The sequence below is a fragment of the Chiloscyllium plagiosum genome, unplaced genomic scaffold, assembly GCF_037043375.1.
Source record: "Chiloscyllium plagiosum isolate Xiang-an unplaced genomic scaffold, Cpla_swu_hap1 HiC_scaffold_20, whole genome shotgun sequence".
Lineage (NCBI taxonomy): Eukaryota > Metazoa > Chordata > Chondrichthyes > Orectolobiformes > Hemiscylliidae > Chiloscyllium > Chiloscyllium plagiosum.
In genome coordinates this window covers 4,970,223-4,995,917 of record NW_028270158.1, presented here as the reverse complement: position 1 = coordinate 4,995,917, position 25,695 = coordinate 4,970,223, and the positions used below count along the sequence as shown (strand labels likewise).

Genomic DNA, 25,695 nt, shown 5'->3' with positions numbered 1-25,695 from the left:
GGGAGTGGAGGTTGGGTTGGTGGGGGGTATGGATCTGACAAGGGAGTCGCGGAGGGAGTGGTCTCTACGGAAAGCTGATAGAGGAGGGGAGGGAAATATATCCTTGGTGGTGGGGTCCGTTTGGAGGTGGCGGAAGTGACGGCGGATGATGCGCTGTACATGGAGATTGGTGGGGTGGTAGGTGAGGACCAGTGGGGTTCTGTCCAGCGTCTGCAGACCTCACTTTCTCCTCAATGTATCAATGAGAAATAGGAAGAGTACTGGCAACATCCTGGAGTCACACCAGGTGTGATATTAAAGAGTTAATTTGCTCTGCTGACCTGCAAGAAATTGAATGCCACATGGGTAGGGTGGTGTGTCTTTGTCTTATAGGTGGAATGTGGGAGGTTTACATGGCCATTTCCTTGCCATTCAGAGATGATTTACATTTTTCATCCCTTATTCAGAAATCAATAACAACATTACATTACAATAAGCACATTTGTGGGCGGCACGGTATCACAGTGGTTAGCACTGCTGCCTCGCAGCGCCAGAGACCCGGGTTCAATTCCCGACTCAGGCGACTGTCTGTGTGGAGTTTGCACATTCGCCCCGTGTCTGCGTGGGTTTCCTCCGGGTGCTCCGGTTTCCTCCCACAGTCCAAAGATGTACAGGTCAGGTGAATTGGCCATGCTAAATTGCCCGTAGTGTTAGGTAAAGGGGTAAATGTAGGGGTATGGGTGGGTTGCACTTCGGCGGGTCGGTGTGGACTTGTTGGGCTGAAGGGCCTGTTTCCACACTGTAAGTAATCTAATCTAATCTAATCTAATCTAATTACAGTTGGAATTTGACTACTCCCTTATAGTTACATAAAAGCGATTTACAACAGATTTGACCATTTAAGGGATGAATTGCATTACATTGTTTCTGGAGGTGAGGTGGTCATTGTGTGGTGTCTTGAATGGCATGTGACTATGACAGAGTGACTGGGGGTTGTCTTATGGGCGTTACTAACTGTGATGTAAAGATTTTGTATAAAGGAAGAACTGTAAATTTGTTCAGAGAGAGCTTTTGCCATGACTCCGTAAGCCCTACGAGGTGTGTGTGTAAAAGGTTCCTCCAGAGAGACCTCTGGACATGACTGGCAAGCATGCCGAAGAGTGTCCAAGGTTTCTCCAAAGCTTGTTCTGTACTGTGCTTAATAAAATTTGGTTGCTTGTTCATAGAAAAAACATAACCTAACACCAGAAGTAGCAACTTGGGTGAAAAAAGAAATGATTAGAGGGTATAGGTTTAGGGTAATGGGGAAAATATAAAAGGGACCTAAGGGGCAACGTTTTCACGCAGAGGGTGGTGTGTGTGTATGGAATGAGCTGCCAGAGGAAGTGGTGGAGGCTGGTATAATTGCAACATTTAAAAGGCATCTGGATGGGTATATGAATAGGAAGTGTTTAGATGCATATGGGCCAAGGGCTGGCAAATGGGACTCGATTAGGTTGGGATATCTATCTGCTCAGCATGGACGGGTTGGACCGAAGGGTCTGTTTCTGTGCTGTACATCTCTATGACTCTGTTGGGATTTACCTAATACATTTCATAACCTCAGGATACAATAGAATAGCAATTTGTTGTATTTTACAAAAAAAAAGAAAATTTTAAATCGCCATACACAATAAAAATTAAGACAAAGTTCACTTCAGTTTGGGGAAAGCCAATTTAAAACGATGAATGCTGGAATACCCGGAAGCTGCTGCTGAAGAAAACCTCCATGCCGGAACAAGACCGTCAAACCTAGAGATTGACATGCCAAGGTGAGACCACCCTTCAAGGACAAGCCGGCTACTGCGCTGGGATGAGACCACCCGCCAGGCTGTGCTTTTCCAGCTACACACTCTCAACTCTGATTTCCAGCATCTGCAGACCTCACTTTATCCAGGCTGCTGGAATACCCAGAATGAGACCTCCACACTGGGAGTATAAAGTTAAAAATCACATAACACCAGTTCATGGTCCAACAGGTTTATTTGGAAGCACTAGATTTCGGAGCACTGCTTCTTCATCAGGTGGTTATGGAGTATAAGCTCGTAGGACACAGAATTTATAGCAAAAGTTTACTGAAATTATATATTGAAAAGGACTTGGATTGTTTGTTAAGTCTCTCATCTTTTAAAATGAGCATGTTGGTTTCAGTTCTTTCATATGTAAATCCCAAATCTTTCTTAAAGTTACATTCTCAAGTGAACTTTAACAATAGGTGCCATGTCGGTCCAGATAATGCATTGAAGGTGTGAGATGCCCTGTGTGAGGCTGTCTGTGCCCCAATGTTCAGACTGATTCTAATCTAAAAAAGGAATTTATAGAATCTTACATGGATTTAAGCAGTTTTTGAGCAAAATAAAATGTAATTCTGCAAGTACAAATTCACCCCACAAACGTGTGTGTGTGTGTGTGTGTGTATGTGTGTATGTGTGGTCACCTGTAATGTGACTTGAACCGAAGGTACCGGTTGATGGGTACCAAACTTGGCTATCAGCCTCTGCGCGGCCACTTTGCGTTGTTGCCTGTCCTGAAGTCCATCTTGGAGGATGGTCACTCAAAGGTCTGAGGTCGAATGTCCTGGGTCCCAAGATTTTTAATTTTGTACATCCCAGTCCAACACCGACACCTCCAAATCAATGCTGAGAGGAGATCTCCAAGCCAATCTGAGTCTGCTCTGCTGGACTAGATCCGCAAGCCGGTCTGAGACCGCCACGCTAGGCTGCTGGAATATCCGGAAACCACCGCCAAAGGCCTCCATGCTGGGACAAGACCGACAAACCTGGAGACTACCAGTCCAAGTTGAGACCACCCCTCCAGAATGAGGCTGCCACTCTGGATCATCACTAGGTTGAGACTGCCATGCTGGCTTTTGCACAAATAGGCTAGTTGGGTCCATTCAGTTCCTTCCTTTTGCAAGCAGCAGAGGGATATGCTGTTTGATATGATCAGCCAGTCTTCAGGACATGCAGATTTCTCAATAAAACTTGGCAATTAACTGTTAGTAATCATTAATTGTTACATTCTCCATGGCATTACCTCTGTCAGTAAGGTTTTGAAATCATAGAATCCATACCAATCCTCCGAAGAACATCCTACTCTATCCCTGTATCCCTATATTTCCCATGGCCAATCCACCTAATTGCTCATCAATTAACACTCTAATATCAAACTGCATAAATGTTGTTTTGCTCTTTTGAATTGTTATTCTTCTGAGTTGTCCTGACGAGAGCATGAAGAAAAGTGTGTGCATATCACCCAACATGAAACTTTAGTATAGTGCTGAATAAATGTGGCACTGTAAGACATACTGGCTTTTGAATGAAATGTTAAATTGCAATCAAATCTACCATAAATTGCAGACATTCCTCTTTGACAACCAAACTATTTTGCCTCATTTTGGGGAATTGAGGATGTGAAACATTGAGATTCTCATATTTGCTGATGACTAAGCACTGGTGTTAAGTATTTACTAAATGTGTGATTAGTGAAAGCCCATTTATAATCAGTTTCCTAGTGACTAAAAAAGGGGATTATTCACACTTTCATTCTGAAGAGAAAGCAATTCAAGAGGAAAAGGGAAGCGTACGTAAGGTCCAGGCAGCTAAGAACAGAACGAGCCTTGGAGGAATATTCGAAGAGTAGGACCAGTCTTAAACGAGGAATCAAGCGGGCTAAAAGGGATCATGAAATAGCTTTAGCAAGCAGAATTAAGGAGAATCCCAAAGCCTTTTATTCTTATATAAAAAGCAAGCGGGTAACTAGAGAAAGAATTGATCCACTAAAGGATAATGAAGGAAGGCCGTGTGTCGAACCTGAGAGAATGGGTGAGATTCTGAATGATTACTTTGCATCAGTGTTCACTGAGGAGAGGGACACGATGAATGTTGAGATTAGAGATAGAAGTTTGATAACTCTGGATCACGTTGACATAAGTAGGGAAGATGTGTTGGGTAGGCTAGAGATTATTAGGGTGGACAAATCCCCAGGACCAGATGGGATCTATCCCAGGTTGCTGAGAGAGGCAAGAGAGGAAATAGCTGGAGCCCTGACAGATATCTTTGTAACATCCTTAATCACAGGTGAGGTGCCGGAGTACTGGAGGGTTGCTCATGTTGTCCCCCTGTACAAGAAGGGTAGTAAGGACATTCCAGGTAACTACAGACCAGTAAACCTGACGTCAGTGGTGGGAAAGTTGCTGGAGAAGGTACTGAGGGATAAAATCTATTTATATTTAGAAAAGAATGGGCTTATCAGTAATAGGCAACATGGTTTTGTGGTAGATTCATTTAAGATGCATTTGAAAAGATGCATGAGTAGGTGGGGAGCAGAGGGATACAGATGCTTAGGAATTGGGTGACAGGTTTAGACAGTAGATTTGGATCAGCTTAGACTTGGAGGGCTGAAAGGCCTGTTCCTGGGCTGTAAATTTTCTTTGTTTTTTGTACTTTGTTCAAATTTTAATGTTTTAATCTACCACATACACAAACTCATACTGAGACAAAGCAAAAAACCTCTACATTTTCAAAACATCTTGAAACTGAAATAGTCAAGATGACCCTTTGTCTTTCAAAATTCTCTGCTCAAGTATTTTCCATGTTTGGAAGTGTTACCAAGCTCAGTTATGATGCTGATAAACCCATTTCAAGGATACAAAAGTACAATGTTATCTGGTCAGCAAGATAGGAAAGAATAAATTGCCTTTGTCAATGTATTAATTATTTTCTTTGTATTCTTTATGAACCATTTTGCATTATGGTACATTATTGTAATCTAACTTTTCCCAGTGCGGCAGATCTCTAGATGGTGTCAGCTTTTACTAAGTGGTAACATCCCCATCTTCAAATCAGAATCAAGTTGCACTCCTGAAACTTGTGCATATAAACCAAGTTGATACTTTGGTGTAATGCTGAATGAATGTGGCACTGTAAGACATACTGTCTTTTGGATGAAATGTTAAAGTGCAATCCTATCTGTCATTTCATGTGGATGTATAAGATAAAATGATACTATAAATACTTGAAAATAAAAGAACAGCAGATGACTAAAAAAACTAATAGAGTGGAAATTGATTATAAATGTAAATTGGCAAGAAATATAAAATAAACAAGAGCTTTGGGTATATAAAAGAGAGTAGTTAAAGTGTGAGACCCTTAAAGGATGTAACTGGAGAGTTAATAACATGCAACAAGAAAATGGTTGATAATTTAAACCAATGTTTTGCATTGGTTTTCACAGTGGAGGACACTATAAATGTCCCAAAGGTAACAGAAAAGCAAGGTGCTGTTGGGAGAAAAGATCTTTTAATAGTTTTTTGTAAGGTTTGTGAAAGTTTGTAGCTCAGGTTGAGGTTTAGGGTGTAGGTTTGCTCGCTGAGCTGTAGGTTTGATATCCAGACGTTTCATTACCTGGCTAGGTAACATCATCAGTGGCGACCTCCAAGTGAAGCGAAGCTGTTGTCTCCTGCTTTTTATTTACATGTTTGTCCTGGATGGAGTTCCTGGGGTTTGTGGTGATGTCATTTCCAGTTCATTTTCTGAGGGGTTGATAGATGGTATCTAGATCTATGTGTTTGTTTATGACGTTGTGGTTGGAGTGCCAGGCCTCTAGGAATTCTCTGGCATGTCTTTGCTTAGCCTGTTCCAGGATAGATGTGTTGTCCCAGTCGAAATGGTGGTTTTTTTTCCTCCGTGTGTAGGGCTGCGAGGGAGAGAGGGTCGTGTCTTTTTGTGGCTAGCTGGTGTTCGTGTATCCTGGTGGCTAACTTTCTTCCTGTTTGTCCTATGTAGTGTTTGTGGCAGTCCTTGCATGGAATTTTGTAGACGACGTTGGTTTTGTCCATGGGTTGTACTGGGTCTTTTAAGTTTGTTAGTTTTGTTTGAGAATGTTGGTGGGTTTGTGTGCTACTAGGATTCCGAGGGGTCTTAGTAGTCTGGCTGTCATTTCAACCACAACGCCATAAAGAAATACATAGATCTAGATACCATCTATCAACCCCTCAGAAAACGAACAGGAAATGACATCACCACAAACCCCAGGAACCCCATCCAGGACAAACATATAAATAGAAAGCAGGAGACAACAGCTTCGCTTCACTTGGAGGTCGCCACTGATGATGTTACCTAGCCAGGTAATGAAACGTCTGGATATCAAACCTACAGCTCATCGAGCAAACCTACGCCCTAAATCTTTTAATAGTCTCTGTCATGAGGGAAACTTATTTAGCTGTAAAGGAACTAAAGGCAGACAAGTCACCAGGTCCTAATGGCTTGCATTCAAGAGTTTTAAAGGAAGTGGCTGCAGAGACAATGGAACTATGTTGAAATATTCCAGAGGTCACTGAATTTGGGAAGGATCCAAGCAGTTTGGGAAAAAAGCTAATGTGATGCCTTTAATCAGAAGGGTGGGAGCTAGAAAACAGGAAAATACAGGCTAGTTAGCCTAACAGCTGATGTTGGGAAAATACTACTGTCCATTATTAAGAAAAAAATAGCAGGCCATTTAGAAAAACTTAACATAATCAAACAGAGTCAAAACAATTTTGTGAAAGGGAAATTATATTTGACTAATTTGTTAGAATTCTTTGGATATATATCAAGTAGCGTTGTCAAAGGGCAACCAGTGGAGTAGTATATTTGGATTTTCAGTGTGCATTCTGAGACCAGGTGGGAATAACAGCCTTTGACTTCAAGGTCACGTTTGGTCAAATGTGGTATCAAGTAGCCCTAGCAAAACTGGAATCAATGGATATCAAGGGCAAACTCTCCTCTAGTTGGAGTCATACATAGGAAGATGGTTGTGGGTGTTGTAGTCAAGATTGTGGTGCTAGAAAAGCACACAAAATTGACATTTCGTGCCTAAGTCCTTCATCAGGAATGAGGCTTGTGGGCCTGGGGACTGAAATGTAGATCAGTCAGCTCAACTGCAGAACATCTCTGCAGGAATTCCTCAGGATATTGTCCTAGGTGCAACCATCTTCTGCTTCAATGACCTTCCCTTTATTATAAGGTCAGAAGCAAGAATGTTCTGATTGCACAATGTCCATAACCATTTGCCACTCCTCAGATAACTGAAGTAGTTCATGTCCAAATGCAACAAGATCTGGACAGCATCCAGGCTTGGGCTGATAAATGGCAAGTGGCATTTTCACCACGTAAATGCCAGTCAATGATGATCTCCAATAACAGACAATCCAACCACCGCCACTTCACATTCAATGATGTTACGATCACTGAATCTTCTCTATCAACATCCTGAGGGTTACCATTGACCAGAAACTCAGCTGGATTTACCACATAAACACAGTGGCTACAAGAGCAGGTCAGAGGCAAGGAAAGCTGTGTCAAGTAACTCACCTCCTGACTCCCCAAAGTGTGCCCATCATCTATCTATGAGACACAAGTCTAGATTTCTTTGTTTAGATTTCTTACGTGTGGAAACAGGCCCTTTGGCCCAACAAATCCACACCGACCAGCCGAAGTGCAACCCACCAAGACCCATTCCCCTACAATTACCCCTTCACCTAACACTATGGGCAATTTAGCATGGCCAATTCACCTAACCTGCACATTTTTGGACTGTGGGAGGAAACTGGAGCACCCAGAGGAAACCCACGCAGACACGGAGAGAATGTGCAAACTCCACAAAGACAGTCGCCTGAGGCGGGAATTGAACCCGGGTCTCTGGCGCCGTGAGGCAGCAGTGTCAAATCAAGTGATGATATAGTCCCCACTTGTCTGGATGAGTACAGCTCCAACAACATTCAAAAAGCTTGATATCATCCAGGACAAAGCTGCCAGCTAGATTGGCACCACATCCACAAGCATCCATTCCCTTCACCTCCAGCGCTCAGTAGCAGCAGTGCTATCTACAAGACGCACTGCAGAAATTTACCAAAGATCCTTATACAGCAGCTACCAAACCCACAACCACTTCCATCTAGAAGGACAAGGGGAGTAGATAAATCAGAATACCACCATCTGCAAGTTCCTCTCCAAGCTACTCACATTCTGACTTGGAATTATTTAAAAATTCACAGGATGTGGGTATCACTGGCCAGGCCAACATTTTTAATCCATCCGTAATTGCTCACAGGGCAGATCAGTGTTAACCACAGTACTGAGAGTCTGGAGTCACATGTAGACCAAACGAGGGTAAGGACAGCAGCTTTTTCTCCTAAAGGATATTAGTGAATCCAGTGGGATTATTATATTTAGCCATTCCTTCAATGTTGCTTGGTTAAAATCTTGGAATTCCCTCACTAATAGCATTGTAGGTCTACTGACAGCACATGAGACTGCAGCAATTCAAGAAGGTAGCTCACCACCACATTCTCAAGGGCAACGAGGGATGAGCAGTAAATGCTGCATCCAATCAGTGACACCTTTGTCTCACGAGTGAATAAATAAAAATAAAACTGATTAGGCACTACATGAAAGGTTACTTCACAAGACGGGAGCTCACTGAATTGGGGCTAATGTATTTGCATGGATTGAGGATTGGTTAACATACAGAAGAAAGAAATTAATGGGCTTTTTTCAGGTTAGAGCAATGTTACTAGTAGAGTTCCACGAAGATCAGTCTTAGTACCGTAATTATTCAATATTTATATTAATGATTTGGGAGAGGGGCTGAAGTGTAATTTATCTAAATATTTTCATGATACAAAAATTGAGACAGGATGGTGTGACGGGGATCTAAGGAATCTGCAAGGGGATGGAGATATGTTGAATGAGCAAAACGTTGGTAGATGGAGTTTACGTAGGATTGTATGAGAACATGCACTTTGGTGGAAAGAAATTGAGCAGGCTTCAAGTAAATGCAGCACTCTGGGTGTTCTTGTGCATGAAACACACAAAAAAACTGATATGCAAATACAGCAAGTAATTGAAGGCAAATAGAATTTTAGTTATAATTGTTATGGGATTGGAGTTTAAAAATAGAGAAACTCTGTTACAATTCTACAGAGTATTGTGAGCCTGCACCTGGAGTACTATATATATTTTTGGTCCCCATTTTCAAGGAACTATATATTGGCAGTATAGACAGTTCAAGAGATTCTTTAGGCTGATTCTGAGGTGATGTAATTGACACTAATGGCTAATCAGGCAAGGAGTTTGTTAATTAGAATTTAAAAGAATGAATCTTAAACTAGGGAACATAGTTACAGAATAAGAGGACACATTTAAAACTGAATTGTGAAGGAATTTCTTCTTTCAGAGTGTAGTGAATGAGAGTTGTGGAGGCTAGATCACAGCAACTACTTAGACAGGATGTAGATAGATTTTTTAAAAGTATTGGGGAGTTGGGAGCGAGGTAAAACTGGCACAAATAGTAGTTGAGACCTGAAGCAGATCAATCATTACCTTATTGACAGAGGGGCCAAGTGGCTACTCTTGCACCTACTTAATATTTTCTTAAGAGTTGTTGAAATATGGATCCAGATTTAATAAATACAATTAGAACTGATCCAGATTATTGTACAAGACAGACTGTTCCCATATTGCAATGGTTAAGTATTGTTATATAAACAATCAAAGCTATGCTTCTCATCTGAGAGGACTAAATGTTTTCTAAACATTTTAGAAAATACTTCTGAGTAAATCTTTTCTGTTTTATGGATTTTGCTGTTCACACTAACTCCTGAATGGACAGAAACTTTTATTAGCCTGAGGCTCAAAACATTTCTCAGGTGCCTATTCCACATGGCTTGGTCTATCTCTCAGTAATTCCCTCCAGGCTGTTACGCTCTGTATGGAAGGATTCTCTGCATCGTCTTCTCCTGCACAATCTTCAATTCGTGGAGAAATTCGTGGTATCTGAAACATTAACTCTGCTTTCTCTCCACAGATGCTGCCAGACCTGCTGACTTTTTCCAGCAATTTCTGTTTTTGTTTTTGCGTCCATTTCCTTGCCCTTGTCTCCTGGTTGAAAATGCTACCTAGTAGATTCAGGTGTCCCTAGTGAAGGGCATGCAACATGGATATCCCCTGGCACATTTGCAATCTGAAGTAGAGCATGTTTCACTCAAATGTTCCAGGTCAGATTTGTTAATTTGTGGATTTCCAGGCTAGCTTTAACTCTTGGGTGAGTCCATTTATCACATCAGTAAGAATATGCAATCCTTATTCTGTTAGCATCTTGATTCACTTCAGTACCAGTGGTCCTGAATTTTAACACATGGTGCAGATGGAGATGGGACAGCGAGAGGATCTCCTCCTAATCTGACTCCTTAAACTGATCCAAGTGCTGGGTGCAATGACTAGATGCCTACCGCTATTTGGTAGCAGGGTCAGTGTACACCTCTGCGGTAGGAGCATGCAGCGTACACTGATAACCCAACTGATCAAAAATCTATCCATCTCAGCCTTAAATTTCTACAAGGACTCTGCCCCACAGCTCTGTGTTCCAAAGATTCTCAACACTCCACTGTGTGGAGTTTGCACGTTCTCCCCGTGTCTGCGTGGGTTTCCTCCGGGTGCTCCGGTTTCCTCCCACAGTCCAAAGGTGTGCTGGTCAGGTGAATTGGCCATGCTAAATTGCCCGTAGTGTCAGGTAAGGGGTAAATGTAGGGGTATGGGTTGGTTGCGCTTTGGTGGGGCGGTGTGGATTTGTTGGGCCGAAGGGCCTGTTTCCACACTGTAAGTAATCTAATCTAATTCTTCCTTACCTCTGGTCAATGAAAAAAAATGTTTTGTTTGTTCATCAGTTTTGTTTTACATTAGGTTCTCCTTTTTCTGTAAGGCAGCACTTTTAAAGAATTTGTTTTCACAACTACAATGTTTTACTTTTAGTTAAAAATCACACAACACCAGGTTATAGTACTACAGGTACTATTTGGAAGCACTAGCTTTTTACTTTTAAGAGGCACTGACTTGGCTTAGTTCCTCGTGGAATCCTATGAAAGATATATGCACGTGGGTGGGGAGTCAATATAGTTTTGGAATTGCAGGTGTCTATGGCAAAAGCATCACAAGTATTCAATAAGCAGAGGCAAATAATCATCCTAAAGGATGGTACAATTTATCGGGCAATCTGAAGTTCCCCTTGCTGATTGCAGCAGACGCTTAGAATGTAGTTTGCACACATTCGTTAATTGTGCTGGTCTTTGCCGGGTTTGGGAAGGATAATGCTTATGGGTGAACTTGTTGCAAGTGACTTGGCTGAACGTTTCTCTTTTGTGCTTTTGTTTTTGTCGCTTTGGGAAGAGCGGAGGGCGTAAATGTTGGATGCGGCGGAGCGGTGGGAGGAGGAAGCTGGAGCCAATGAGCGGCTGGTGCTGGCAGCGCCGGAGTGCGATCCCTTTAACAGCAGGAAGGAGCAGCCAGAGGAAGCGGCAGCATGGAGGCTTTCTGCAGCATAGGAGGCTCAGATGCCTTCTGGGTGAGTGTGGCTCATGTCTACCGAGGATGGAGTAACCCGGGAGGGCTGGAGGGGACCGCTTACTGTCCTGGCTGCTCCCGGCCTGGTCACCGCTATAGGTTCCTGCGGCCTGGCTTCCCCTCTTCATGTTAAAGAGAGGAGGCTGTAGGAGATGGAGTTCATTTCCATCCCCCTCTCCCGCTGTGTAGACTGGTTCCCCAACCCGGGCATTGGACCACTACAACACACAGAGGTGGCCTGCTCTCATACCCATTTCAGGCAGGGTGTATATTTAGAGAGCGGCTCGTGTCAAACGCATGTCCTGGTTAAGTGACACAGCACTACTGTGCTGAACAAGGAAAGTCCCAGGGTTTTCTCCCAGAGTCGGCTTAGTGCCATTAATCCTTTCCGGAAAGAAGGGCAAAATACTGTCGATGCTGGAAATCTGAAACAAACCCTTTGTTGGAGGAACTCAGCAGGTCCAGCAACAAACGGCTCTATTTCTCTCTCAATAAATGTTGTCAGTCCCGCTGAGTTCCTCCAGCAGTCTTTGTTTTTAATCCTTTGCTGACGTTCCTAATCCTAAATTACCTGAGTATATTTGTTGTTAGGTCCAGGCTCTCACTATCCTGACTTGGCACTGTATCATCTGCTCTTTCACAGCGCTGGGTCAGAATCCCTCCCTAATGGATTGTGGGTGCCCCTGTAACCCAAGAACTACAGTGGTTCAAGAAGGCAGCTTGCCATCAACTCTAGAGTAGACCAGCAGGAGGCTGGGAGAACACAGCAAGCATGAGGAAGTGGAGAAGTTGACATTTTGGGTGTAACCCTTCTTCAGAACTGAGGGTGGGTGCAGGTAAAAGGGGTGGTGAAGTGGGGATTGATGAAAATAGGCAGAAGGTATGACCTGGTTGGTCAATGGGAGGAATTAATCTGGCAGGTGGCTGGAAGCGAGGGGGAGGAGCTGGAAAGGGACTCTGGAAGGGAGGTAATTTGAAATTGGAGAACTCCATTTGAGTCCTCCAGAATGTAGGCGACCCAGGTGGAAGGTGAAATGTTGTTCCTCCAATTTGCAGTTTGGTTCGTTGTGACAATGGAGGAGGCCAAGGATGGTCATGTCGGAAAGGGAATGGGAATTAAAATGGGCGGTGAGTAGGAGGTCTTGTTGGTCCCTGGGGTCTGGCTGAGATGTTCGGTGAACCGTTCCCTCAGTTTACATTTGGTCTCCCTGATGTATAGAAGACCACATCAGGAGCACCTGATACAGTAAACTAGGTTAGAGGAGAGGCAAGTGAACCTCTCTCTCGCCCGGAAGGACTGTTTGGGGCCCTGGATGGAGGTGGGGTGGGTGGTGCAGGTTTTGCATCTTTTCCGTTGCAGGGAAAGGTAACTTGGGGTTCAGTGGCGGTTGTTGGGGAGAGTGGCGCAAACCAAGGGCTGTCGAATGGAATGGTTCCTGCGGAAGGTGGAGAGGGATGGGAGGGGAAGATGTTCTTGGTGGTGGGGTTTAATTGGAGTTTGCGGAAGTGTTTAAGGGTGATGCAGAGACTGATGGGGTGGTAGGTGAGGAAAAGGGGGATTCTGTTTTTACTGCATTTGGAAGGATGTTTTAGAGCCACAGAATGGGGAGTAGAGGTGGTGCGGTGGAGGGCTGTTTGGATGATGGGAGGGGGGGGGGAGATGTGGGAAGCATGATGTGCGAAATAGGTGGGCATCTGGTATGCTTGAGAGTGGAATGTCTCCTCGTTCAAGCACATGGCGTGGAGGTGGAGGAATTGGGAGAACAGGATGGAGTTCTTACAGGATACTGGGTGCCATCAACTCCATGGCAATTGGGGATAGGCAGGAAATGCTGGTTCAGCCTAAGCCAATCACCATCCTGTGAAAGATTTTGTTTTTAACAGTTGAAAGCAACTTCTAGCAGGGTCAAGGTATTGATGATGGTTGGTAGCAAGGAGTAGAAGCAAGTGAGGTAGGTTGATTGTGTTTGTGTTCTTGGATAAGTTGGAAAAATAAGCAGTTTTGACAGGTGAGCTGGACCCTGTAATGTTTTATATGATCTGTCTGTATGGGTTCAGTGCCTGGAACCTTTTGAGTTTGTATAGCTTGGACTTGAGCATGTTGAGATAGTGGCACTAGTAGTTTGGTGAATGCAAGGCCATTGGCTCGAAAGTTGAACTGGGTGAGGGTCTTTTCTTTTCTAATATGTAGGAGACAGTGGTGTTGGAGTGGGAATGTAAGAAAGTGATCAGAGATGGATTTTAATCTGTTTTGGGTAATATGAGTAGCAAGGTCACACAAGATTGGAAAATGGAGGGGATGGCCTTGAATATAAGTGAATTAATCTGCAGGGAGGTATTATTCAAGGAAGCTCAGGAGGGCACTGAAGTCTGAGGAGAGAAAATGATATGGTTTGTAATGAAGGTTGAAATTGCTGAAGATAGGAAGCCATTTGTTGCAGAGGCTGAAGGAAGAAAGTAGTGAGGAAAGAGCAAAGAACAGTACAACACAGGAACAGGTCCTTCAGCCCACTAAGATTGCACTGATACATGCCTTCCTTAACTAAAAACCTTTTGTGTCTGCCTATTCATGTATCTCTTGAGGATCCTCTTGAATGTTGCTGTTGTATCTGCCTCCAACACTACCTCTGGCAATGCATTCCAGGCACTTATCACCCTCTGTTTTCAAAAAAAAAATCTTGCCTATCACATCTCCTTTTGGATTCCACCCCCCCTCCCCCCCCCTTTTCCCTCTGTCCCTGAGTAATTGACATTTCAACCTTAGCATAAAGACTCTGACTATCCCTATCCATACCTCTCTTAGTTTTGTACACTTCTCTTTGTCGCCCTCAGCCTCCAAAGTTCAAGTGAAAACAAACCAAGTTTATCTCACCTTTCTTCATAGCTAATACCCTCCAATCCAGGCAACATCCTGGTAAACCTTGTCTGTATGATTGTGTAGTTTGTGCTGTCCATGTAGCACCTTGGTCCTGGGGGAACCCTGTCTCATTTTGTTTACAGTATCAGTTGTATATGGGCAAAATGATAAATAAAATCTACACTACTCCAAAGCTTCTGTATCAATAGGGACCCAGCTCTGATCCTTTCACAGATCTCTGGTCAGAAAATCACCCTTCCACCACTGTCTTCTATGACTAATCTATATCCATCTTACCAGCTCACCAGTCTTGTCCCATCTGATCTCACCTGAATCAACTTGCCATGGGGTACCCTGTCAAAGGCCTTGCTAAACTCCATGTCGACAACATCCACACTGAAGATCTCCAACAGAAGCAAATATCAGTTGATTGCTAACATGACAAAGAGCATTCCAGAATCAGTGAATCAGGAAGTAGAAGGGAGAGGGCAGCAGAGGACAATCTCAATCACCAGAGAAGTGAAACTGAGTAAATGTTTGGAGCTTGGCATGTGCCTGGAACAAATCCACCCCCCTGCCATCATAACCTAGCTTTGTTACTTCCTCAAAAAACTCAATCAAGTTTGAGACATGACCTCCCCTGCATAATGCCATGCTAACTATCACTAATAAACCAATATGTTCCCATAGGTGAGTGAACCCTGTTCCTAAGAATCTTCTTCAATAATCTCCCTACCACTGACATAAGGCTCACTTGCCTGTAATTTCCCATATTATCTTGGTTGCCCTCCTTCAACAAAGGAGCAACATTGACTATTCTTCGTTTGTCTAGCCTATGGCTAAAGAGAATACAAACCTAAACAGAGTCAAGTGGGCATGAATGTCCTTGATAAATGGAATTAAGGAAAATCTGTAAGTGTTTTATATGTTTAGAAGGAGCAAGAGGGCAGGTGAGGAAAGGGTAGATCGATTCCAGGACCAAGGAGGGAATTTGTATCTGGAGCTGGAGGAAATGGGTGAGGTCCTTAATGAACTCTTTTCATTGGTATTCACAAAAGAGGACATTTTGGACCCCTCCAGAGAGGGGTATATTGATATTCTAGGGCAAGTTGACATGTAAAAAAGGTGATGTAGGATATTTTGAAGAGCATAAATATAGACACGTTCCCAGGGACCTGACCGCATCTGTCCCAGAATACTGACTGAGGAAATCTTTAGACCCTCTTCAGTCAAAGGAGAGGTTATGTTTGTGAGAAAGTCAGTGTGATACTTGACTGGATGATAGAAATGGAGGATTTTAAAGGAATGGTGGAATAAAGTGTGCTACTCGAGAAAGAATGGTAGACCAAGGTAGAATTGGAGAGGAGGGCAACAGTATGGAAGGTTAGCACTGCTACCTCTCAGCACCAGGGTCCCAGGTTCGATTCCAGCCTTGGGCGACTGTCTGTGTGGAGTTTGCACGTTCTCCCCGTGTTTGCGTGGGTATCCTCCGGGTGCTCCGGTTTCCTCCCACAGTACAAAGATGTGCAGTTCAGGTGTATTTGTCATGCTAAGTTGCCCATAGGTTAGGTGCGTTAGTCAGAGGGAAATGGGTCTGGGTGGGTTACTCTTCGGAGGGTCGGTGTGGACTTGTTGGGCCGAAGGGCCTGTTTCCACACTATATGGAATCTAATCTAATCTAGTACTGTGTTGCGTTGACCTTTCATCATGAGTATATGACTTGGATGAAGGAATGGAGAATTGTACATTCAATGTTGCCACCCAGGTAAATAGTGCGGTGAGGAAGGCATATGGCGTACTGGCTTTTATTGGTAGAGGAATTGAGTTCCGGAGTCCTGAGGTCATGATGCAGTTGTATAAGACTCTGGTACGGCCGCATCTGGAATATTGTGTGCAGTTTTGGTCGCCATACTATAGGAAGGATGTGGAGGCATTGGAACGGGTGCAGAGGAGGTTTACCAGGATGTTGCCTGGTATGGAAGGAAAATCGTATGAGGAAAGACTGAGGCACTTGGGGCTGTTTTCACTAGAGAAAAGAAGGTTTAGGGGTGACTTGATTGAGGTGTACAAGATGATTAGGGGGTTAGATAGGGTCGACAGTATGAACCTTTTCCCGCGTATTGAGTCGGGTATTACAAGGGGGCATAGCTTTAAATTAAGGGGGGGTAGATATAGGACTGATGTTAGGGGTAGGTTCTTCACTCAGCGAGTCGTTAGTTCATGGAATGCCCTGCCAGTAACAGTGGTGGACTCTCCCTCTTTATGGGCATTTAAGAGGGCATTGGATAGGTATATGGAGGATAGTGGGTTAGTGTAGTTTAGGTGGGCTTGGATCGGCGCAACATCGAGGGCCCAAGGGCCTGTACTGCGCTGTATTCTTCTATGTTCTATGTAATGTTGTGCTTAGCACTGAGTTGAAGCACAGTAAGTTGTAAACATTGAGTGAGAACTTATGAAGAGACATAGACACCTGAAATCATAGAGATGTACGGCATGAAAGCAGGCCCTCATCTGTAACAATAGAACATATGAAGTTCAGGGTAGGTAAGTGTGAGATCTTCCACTTTGGATCCTGAATGGAAAGAGTGGATGATTTTCTTAATAGCAAGAAGACTTGTGATTTGTGGAGGAGCAAAAAGATTTGGCTGTCCATCCACCTAAATCAGTAAAAGTTAGTGCGTTGATGTAAAATGTAATAAAAAAAAAATTAGAATGTCAACCTGAAACTTGAACCACATATTTCTGTCTAACTAGACATTTCAGAGTTTGTAGGTTTGTGTTTAGCTTCAGAGACTCTATAACTTTACCTAGTGCATTGTTTTCCATGATGCTTTCTGTATGATTGCAAAGTAAAATGAAGGAACATACCCAAGCTCGTACAGATACTTTTCTGGTTGTATTCTCTTCTTACCCCTCAGTTGATTGCTTCCATTAGTTATATGTAAGTATTTCCTGTTCGGGTAATAGAAGTGTTGATCCCCCTCCAATATTTTTTGAGAAGCAATAGATGCTAGCTGAATTAATAATTTCAATAATTTACCTGCACCTCCTTTAAAACCAAGCTTTTAGTCTACTCTCCTAACTCTTCATGTGAATTGACGCCAGGGCTTTGTTTGAAAATGCGTATGTTAAATACTTTGGGACATTTTGCTACATTAAAAGGTACTATGTAAATATAATTTTTTATTTTGAACCATCTGTTCAGCTTTCTCTGTTTCTCTTTCCCAACAAGCTAAAGCACCCCAGGGATTTCTCCCTGGTGCTGAACCCACCAGTTTCATGGTTGCTTTCTTGCATTCTTTGAGTTCTGTCTGACGTGATCCTGTCTGAGACCCCTCCTCTCTCTCGATCCTAAAACCAATAAACTGTGAACACTGAATATCCCTTCCTGGCTTCCATTTGAGGTAGTGTTGTGTGTGGTTCTTACTCCTTGGATTCTGTACATCTTTCAAATCTGATCCTAAAAAATCCAATCTTTTGACTCCAGTATATGTTTACAAACTACTGCCCGATTTGCACACTTCCTGACTTTTTTTGAGTGTTCTCTCTCTCTCTCTCTTTCGCCCCCACCTTCCTTTTTTTCATAGGGCACTGGAAACCCAAACCCTCACAAAAGTTGAGGATTTCTTTTAAAAGTATGCAACATTTCCCAATTTGCTTGACTTTCGACCCAACTTGACAAAGCATGGGACAGTTTCTATGTATTTAACAAAAGTTACTAGTCACTACAAGTAGACTGTAGCTACTAATAAACAAGAATGAACTCCTGAGCATATAACTCTTTTAAATTAAAATTCTCATCCCTTATAAGCTTTCTACATACATGCATGCGCACACAGCAAGTAAAACACTTGGGACAAAGGAAAAGAGTGAAAGCAATTTTGTGGTTTTTGTTCACAAGATTTGTTGAGTTGTTTAATGTGCTGATCAGATGGTCACTTCTTGACTGACCTTACACTGGTTTGCACATGGCACGTGATGGTTGATTGCCTTTATTAAAGGTCTATAACTTATCAATTAATAGCCAGAGCAGAAATCAATTGCTGAGGGAAAGATAAATGGGTTTCTTCACATTTAAAATGGTTTTCACTAAAGAGAATTGAGAGAGCGCACTTTTGGGCTGCACTTAATCTGAACATCTACATCTCTCTATTTTGTTGGCAAGCCCGAACTGTTCAGCTACAACCAATCACCTAGTTGTTGGCAGGTGGATGACCTTTGTCATTGCCAATTAGTTGCTTGTTGCCAACCAAGTTTATTGGGTATAGGGTTAAGAGAGGACAGAATGGGTTTCGGACAGAACTTGAGAATGCAGGAAAGCAGCTTGTGGGTTCAGCACCAGGGAGAAATCCCTGGGGTGTGTTGGCTTGTTGAAGAGCAAGATGTAGCAGAGACTGCTGAACAAATGGTTCATCAAAAACTTGTATTTGTATAGTACCCTTTCAATGTAACAAAATGTGCAAAGTACTTGATGCATTTTGTACACAACCCTCTGCACCCAGTTTGTCCATAAACTAAAATTGAATTGCTGCCTGTTCAAGAAGTTGTATAAATGATGCTTGTAATCAATCAGCTTACTTGGTTTTCAAGACAAACTAGGCAAAAGTGAGGACTGCAGATGCAGATTAGTGGTGCTGGAAAAGCACAGCAGGTCAGGTAGCCTCCGAGGAGCAGGAAATTCGGGCAAACTCCCTTCATCAGAAATGGAGCCACCGTGGGGTGGGGGGGGGGAGAGGTGGGGCTGGGCAGAAGGCAGCAAAGAGGTGAATGGGGGTATGGATGGAGGTGATGGGTCAGAGGGGAGGGTGGGGGAAGGTAGCAAAGAATACAATAGGTGAATGGAGGTGATAGGTCAGAGGGGAGGGTGGAGTGGATAGGTGGGAAGGGAGATTGGCAGGTAGGACAGGTCATGAGGACAGTGCTGAGCTGGAAGGTTGGAACTGGGGTAAGGTGGGGGGGATGGGAAATTAGGAAACTGGTGACGTCCACATTGATGCCCTGGGGCTGAAGTGTTCAGAGGCGGAAGATGAGGTGTTCTTCCTCCAGGCGTTGGGTGGTGAGGGAGCGGCAGTGGAGGAGGCCCAGGACCTGCATGTCCTCGGCAGAGTGGGAGGGGGAGTTTGAAATGTTGGGTCACGGGGTGGTTGGGTTGATTGGTGCGGGTGTACCGGCGACGTTCCCTGAAGCGCTCTGCGGGGTGGTGTCTAGTGGGCGGCATGGTGGCACAGTGGTTAGCACTGCTGCCTCACAACGCCGTAGACCCGGGTTCAATTCCCGCCTCAGGCGACTGTCTGTGTGGAGTTTGCACGTTCTCCCCGTGTCTGCGTGGGTTTCCTCCGGGTGCTCCGGTTTCCTCCCACAGTACAAAGATGTGCAGGTCAGGTGAATTGGCCATGCTAAATTGCCCGTAGTGTTAGGTAAGGGGTACATGTCGGGGTATGGGTGGGTTGCGCTTCGGCAGGGCGGTGTGGACTTGTTGGGCCAAAGGGCCTGTTTCCACACTGTGAGTAATCTAATCTAGTCTCCCCAATGTAGAGGAGATCGCATCGGGAGCAACTGATACAATGAATGACATTGGTGGATGTGCAGGTGAAACTTTGGATGTGGAAGGCTCCTTTGGGGCAATGGAAGGCTCCTTTGGGGCCTTGGGAGGAGGTGTGGGCACAGGTTTTGCAATTCCTGCAGTGGCTGGGGAAGGTAGTTTGTTGGGGAGCGTGGACCTGACCGGAGGGTAGTCACGGAGGGAACAGTCTTTGTGGAAAGGGGTGGGGAGGGAAATATGTCTCTGGTGGTGGGGTCTGTTTGGAGGTGACGGAAATGTCGGCGGATGAAGGTTGGTAGGGTGGAAAGTGAAGACGGGGGTTCTGTCCTTGTTATGACAAACAACCATCTTTTAAACCACTGGCTCCAAAACAGTGTTCTCTCACTTCAGTCCACAAAAAATCATGGTCTTTACATCTTTTTCTACAATCAGACCTGTTTACTTTCTTTATTCATTCATGGGATATAGACATTACTGGCTGGGCCAGCATTTATTTCCCATCCCTAACTGCCCTTGAAGGCAGGGTGTCCTGTTGTCTTGAACTGCTGCAGTCCAATTGTTATGGGTATGTTTAAAATGCCATTGGATGGTGAGTTCCAGGATTTTGACTCTGGGATAGTGAAGGAATGGTGAGACATTCCAAAGTCAGGAAAGGATCTTTGCAGGTGGCCATGTCTCATGTATCTTTTGCTGTTGTCTTTTTAGATAGTACTGGTCGGCACGGTGGCACATTGGTTAGCACTGCTGCCTCACAGCGCCAGAGACCTGGGTTCAATTCCCGCCTCAGGCGACTGACTGTGTGGAGTTTGCACGTTCTCCCCGTGTCTGTGTGGATTTCCTCCAGGTGCTCCGGTTTCCTCCCACAGTCCAAAAGATGTGCAGGTCAGGTAAACTGGCCATGCTAAATTGCCTGTAGTGTTAGGTAAGGGGTAAATGCAGGGGTATGGGTGGGTTGCGCTTCGGCATGTCGGTGTGGACTTGTTGGGCCGAAGGGCTTGTTTCCACACTGTAAGTAATCTAATCTAATCTAATCTAATCTGGTCATAGGTTTGGAAGATATTGTTTAAGGAGCCGTGGTGAATTTATGGAGTTCATTTTGTGGACTCAACACTGCTGATACTAAGTTGGAAGGAGTGAATGTTTGTGTATGTGGTGCTGATTAATTGGGCTGCTGTGACCTGAATGGTGTCAAGCTTCGTGTGTTGTGGAAGCTGCACACATCCAGGCTAATGGGGAGTATTCTATTGTAAATAGTGGATAAGCTTTGCAGAGTCAACAGGTGAGTCACATGCTGCAGGATTCCTAGCCTTGACCTTGCTGTTGTAGCCATGCAATTTTATGGTGAGACCAGTTTGGTTTCTGGTCAATGGTAAACCCTAGGATATTGATTATGGGGGATTTAGTGATCATAATACCACTGAATAGCCTGCTAGGCTGTTTCAGAGTACAATTAAAAGTCAACCACATTGTTGTGGGTCTGAGGCATTTGGATGGGTATATGAATAGGAAGGGTTTGGAGGGATATGGGCCGGGTACTGGCAGGTGGGATATCTGGTCGGCGTGGACGGGTTGGGCCGAAGGGTCTGTTTCCATGCTGTACGTCTCTGACTCTATGAAGTTGTGACAGAGCAAGACCAGATAAGGATAGCAGTTTCCCTTCCTTAAAGTGTGTTGGTGAACTAAATGGATTTCGAGAATTAGTAGTTATCATCAGACTTTGATTTCCAGATTTTTTTTATATGCATCAGCACACACCTACCATTAAGTACTTCCTGACGACCTCTGAAGGGTATTTTGGTGCATTGTTCTTCCTTACTGTTCTAATCTTCTCAAACCTTACAATTTACACACTGTAGGGAATCTAATCTAATCTAATCTAATCAAAAAACTGTTAGTCTGTCTCCAATTCTGACCTCTTGTACATCTCTCACATCCTTTCCCTCAACATTGGTAACTGTGTCTCCACCTGTCTAGATTCTGAGCATTGAAATCTCACCCTTGAGCCTCTCTGCCTTCCATTTTACACCTTTAAAACCTTTATTCAAACTTTTTAAATATCTCTTCCTTTTCAGCTGATCAGTTTTAGCTGACTATGTTCCTTTGAGTGATTTTTATATCGTTAAAGGCCGCTCAGTCTTATTTACATTAACTGGTGGTGCCTTCCAAATGTTTTGATTTTGGGAAGTTATTTTAATCTCTTGTTGCTTGAGGCAATCTTAGTTTTTGAATGTGCCTTAACTTATTTAGTCACAATTAACTGACTACCATTAAACACCTAATCTCCATGTATTAGAACACCTGAGGGGTTTGATCTTGTCCATCTTATCCTTGAATAAGTTTGTTTTTCTGAGAATTTAAAATAACTAATGAGATGCATGGCCATCTTCATAGTTTTATTCAGATTTATTTAATTTTTTGATAAGTTGTCTATGGAGCTAATGCAGAACAGTGTAAATGGCAGTGAAATACTTGAGAAAAAATTTCAGAAATATTTTAATTTCTAATTATATAAAGATCACAAGATGAGCTCCGCTCATTTTTGCTTATAGTAGCAGTTAAACAATGTTAGGTTTTGATATGAAAAAGTGTGGACTTGCAGATGCTGGAGATTAGAGCCAAAAAGTATGTTCGAAACGTCAACTCTCCTGCTCCTCGGATGCTGCCTGACCAGTTGTGCTTGTCCAGTACCACACATTTTTTGATTCTGGTTTTGATATGAGTTTGATGCAGGCAAATTTTTCAGTGAAGCTAGAGACACGAAGCACATGTCTTGGCAAATGATTTGGTGGTACATGGGAACACAAATATGTTTTTCCTCCAAAGAAATTGGGGATAGATTGTTATATGTCATGTTTTTTTATCATCCTGTGATTAGAGACCGATGATGTGTATCTAGGAGATAAATTGATGGTTGTTCTGATGAAATGTTTACCCATGCAAATAACAACTGTTTAGATAAGGTTTGTTGTGAAGATAAGCAAATTAGCAATGCTGGTAGACCAGAACTGGAGAAAGTACATCCCTGACTGGTCTGATATGGTTCTTCTATGTGATTCTTTTGGCCAAATATTTTTGTTCTTTGTTTAGTATATTGGTGTTAGATAGACACAAGTGTGAATTGCCTTTCTATGTTGTTGTCTGTTTAATTTTACACATTCAAATAGTTTAATTTTCCTGTTTGGAGAAAGATTTGAGAAAATTGGACAAAATAAAATTCTTGCTAATCCTGAATAGGACTGTATGTTTTGTAATAAACACGTGTAACACAACTAGCTTTTCTTGTTTCACCAGTCTGATGGGCTGACTCTTCCTATTGTGTGGAGTATTGGTCCTTTATCTAAGTCTCGACTTCTACTATGGTTATGAAGATTCCGTTTGAGCTATGTCATAACTAGAAGAAATTGTTCTTGATGGGACATAATTATGAAATTAATTATTGTACAATACTTTAATTTTGAGATATTTGTGATGTTATTGTACATGACAAAATATAAAGACCTGTGATGCTAGGAAAGGTTTCTTGTTGTTATCTTGTATGAGAGAATTTTGACAGGGATACACAATGGCTGTGTAGAGCTGGATATGTTCATTTTGGAAGATGTTCAATAGATTTCCTGGAATGTGTCCTTTTAAAGGGCAGGGGGGTTAGAGTTTGTGGGAGGTTGTTCTTGTCTTTAATTGTTCTTGGCAGTGGAGAGTGGCTGCGAGGTGAAGAGAATAACAAAGGACATTTGGGGTTGGGGGGGGGCGGGGAGGTGGGTGGGTGGGTGGTAGTGTACTGTTGGTTGTGAACTTTGTATCTGAAATAACTGCACAGAGGCCAGTATACCATCACCAGCTCAACTTTTATTTATATATGTGCCAGCTTGAAGTCAGCTCCCGAAGACAGGGGACTCTGAATCTCCTGTTTACTCTTTCTCTTTTTTTTTCCCTTCTTTCCCGGCATTACTGCAGTAGTGCTCGTTTTTCGTGTGTCTGTGTGTGTACACATTCCGGGACTCTGAAGACACCATTCGTAAAAGACGGTATGCACGCCAGGAAGACACTCATGCGGCCAGGGAACTAGTAACCAGCAAAGCTGTTAAGGGCAGATTCCTCTTTATATTTTATTTTCTGAATTTTTTTCTCTCCTCTTTTTGTTTCCCCCCCCAATACTAATGCTGTACAGCAGTAGTGCTTATTTTCTCCCATATTTGCACTGCTGTGTGAGAGTGCAAGGACTCAGTGAAAACATCATGTTTCAAATAATTTTATTCATACTTCCACCACCAGGAAAAGCGTGCATGTAGCCAGGGAACCGGTAACAAACTAGGCCTAATAAGAGGAATTTCTTTTTTTTTTTCTTGAGGACTTCTGACGTTCCTGGTTTTAAAATGTATTTTCCCCCAAACTACTGTCTAACAGCGGTAATGTTAATTTTTCCCCTGCACCCATGTATTGTGTGTGCAGGCGTAGGGTACAGTAAAGAACAACAAGTGCGCAAATCTTTATTTATATTCCACCACCAGGAAGAAAGGAAACACCCGAGTTGCCAGTGACGAGCAGTGCCTTTCTCGACAAAGGGAATTTCTTGTTTATATCTGTCAGCCAAGGCTCACTGGCACAGGTTAACAACCATAATCAAGGAGCTCATAGTCAATAAGATCCACCCGGTTCCAATCACTAGTGTCCAAGCATGGCTTGATCTATTACCCAAAGCATTTAATAGTCCAAATTAAACTCTTACAGAGACATGTCAGTTCATTCTTCTGGCCATTCTTCAGTTCTGTTGTGTACCAGCCTAGCCATCTCGTCTGGCTACATTGAATTTGCAGCAGTATACAGGTTCCTAGCAGCTCTGCCAGATACAGCGTGTGGAGAAAGTGAGGACTGCAGATGCTGGAGATTGGAGTCGAGAGTGTGCTATTGGAAAAGCACAACAGGTCCGGCAGCATCTGAGGAGCAGGAGAATCGACATTTCAGGCATAAGGCCTTCAACAGAAATTCCTGATGAAGGGCTTATGCCTGAAACATCGATTTTCCTGCTCCATAGATACAGCATGTGCCCAGACTACTGTCTGGAACAGCATATCCTCTTTAGCTGGAGAGCAAAAGAAATTCAGTTTTGAGCCCAAGCAATTTCAAAGCCATGGAAACTGTTTGTTGACTTTTTACGTTCTACTTGTATTATTTTGGATGTGGATTCAGCGCTTTAGAAAACAAGGCCAGAAAAGGAAAGAAATTGGGCTGTTGTCTAACAATGAGTCCTATGACACAGAAGCAGAGAGGGAATCAAATTTCCTTTTAGAAAGAAAATTATATGGAAGGTCGGTAGTGTGCAGATTTTTGTCAGAGAAGCAAGTTATCCTGAGAGAAAAAGATCTGTAACATCAATGATGCAGTTTTGTCGTCGCTAAAACAGGGTAGAAGAAAAGTTGAGTGGCTTAGAAGTTCATAAGATATAAAAGCTCCACAAACAAGGCATTAATGTTGCAGAGAGGAAGGCATCCCACAAGGTTAGTAAATGCATGAATTTGAGGGATGTATGCTAAGAAATAAATGAGCTGTATTTTATATAAATTTCAAGCCAAACTGAGTATTGGAGATGGAGTTCAGTGTGGTGTTGGGGTGGTCAAAATGACAGGTAACCTTGAGTTTGTGGTTAAAGTTGCGGAATGAAAAATGGCAGATGAAGTACGAAGTGGAGAAGTGTGAAGTGCTACTCTTGTACAATGAGCATGGAGAGACAGTATAAAATATACTATTCTAACTGATGTGCAGGACTGAAGAGGCTGGCTGTATATGTACATAAGTCATTAAAGTTGACAACAGGCTGAGTGAACTATTAATAAAGCATGCAGTATTCTAAGTTTCATGAATAGGGAAGTTATGATGAACTTGTCTCAGACATTGATTAGATT

The 25,695-nt window shown here is 43.2% G+C and overlaps 1 protein-coding gene across 3 annotated transcripts in view; it reads left to right on the top strand.

Annotated features, from left to right (window-relative positions):
- The first annotated feature begins 11,275 nt into the window (after window positions 1-11,275).
- abcc1 (ATP binding cassette subfamily C member 1 (ABCC1 blood group)) overlaps window positions 11,276-25,695 on the top strand; it is a 109,257-nt gene continuing 94,837 nt past the window's right edge. For all 3 annotated transcript variants that reach the window (XM_087997594.1, XM_087997595.1, XM_087997593.1), the window contains exon 1: window positions 11,276-11,397. In XM_087997594.1, the coding sequence (XP_087853720.1) occupies window positions 11,356-11,397 (42 nt within the window). In that variant the 5' untranslated portion in view covers window positions 11,276-11,355. The remainder of the gene's footprint in view (window positions 11,398-25,695) is intronic.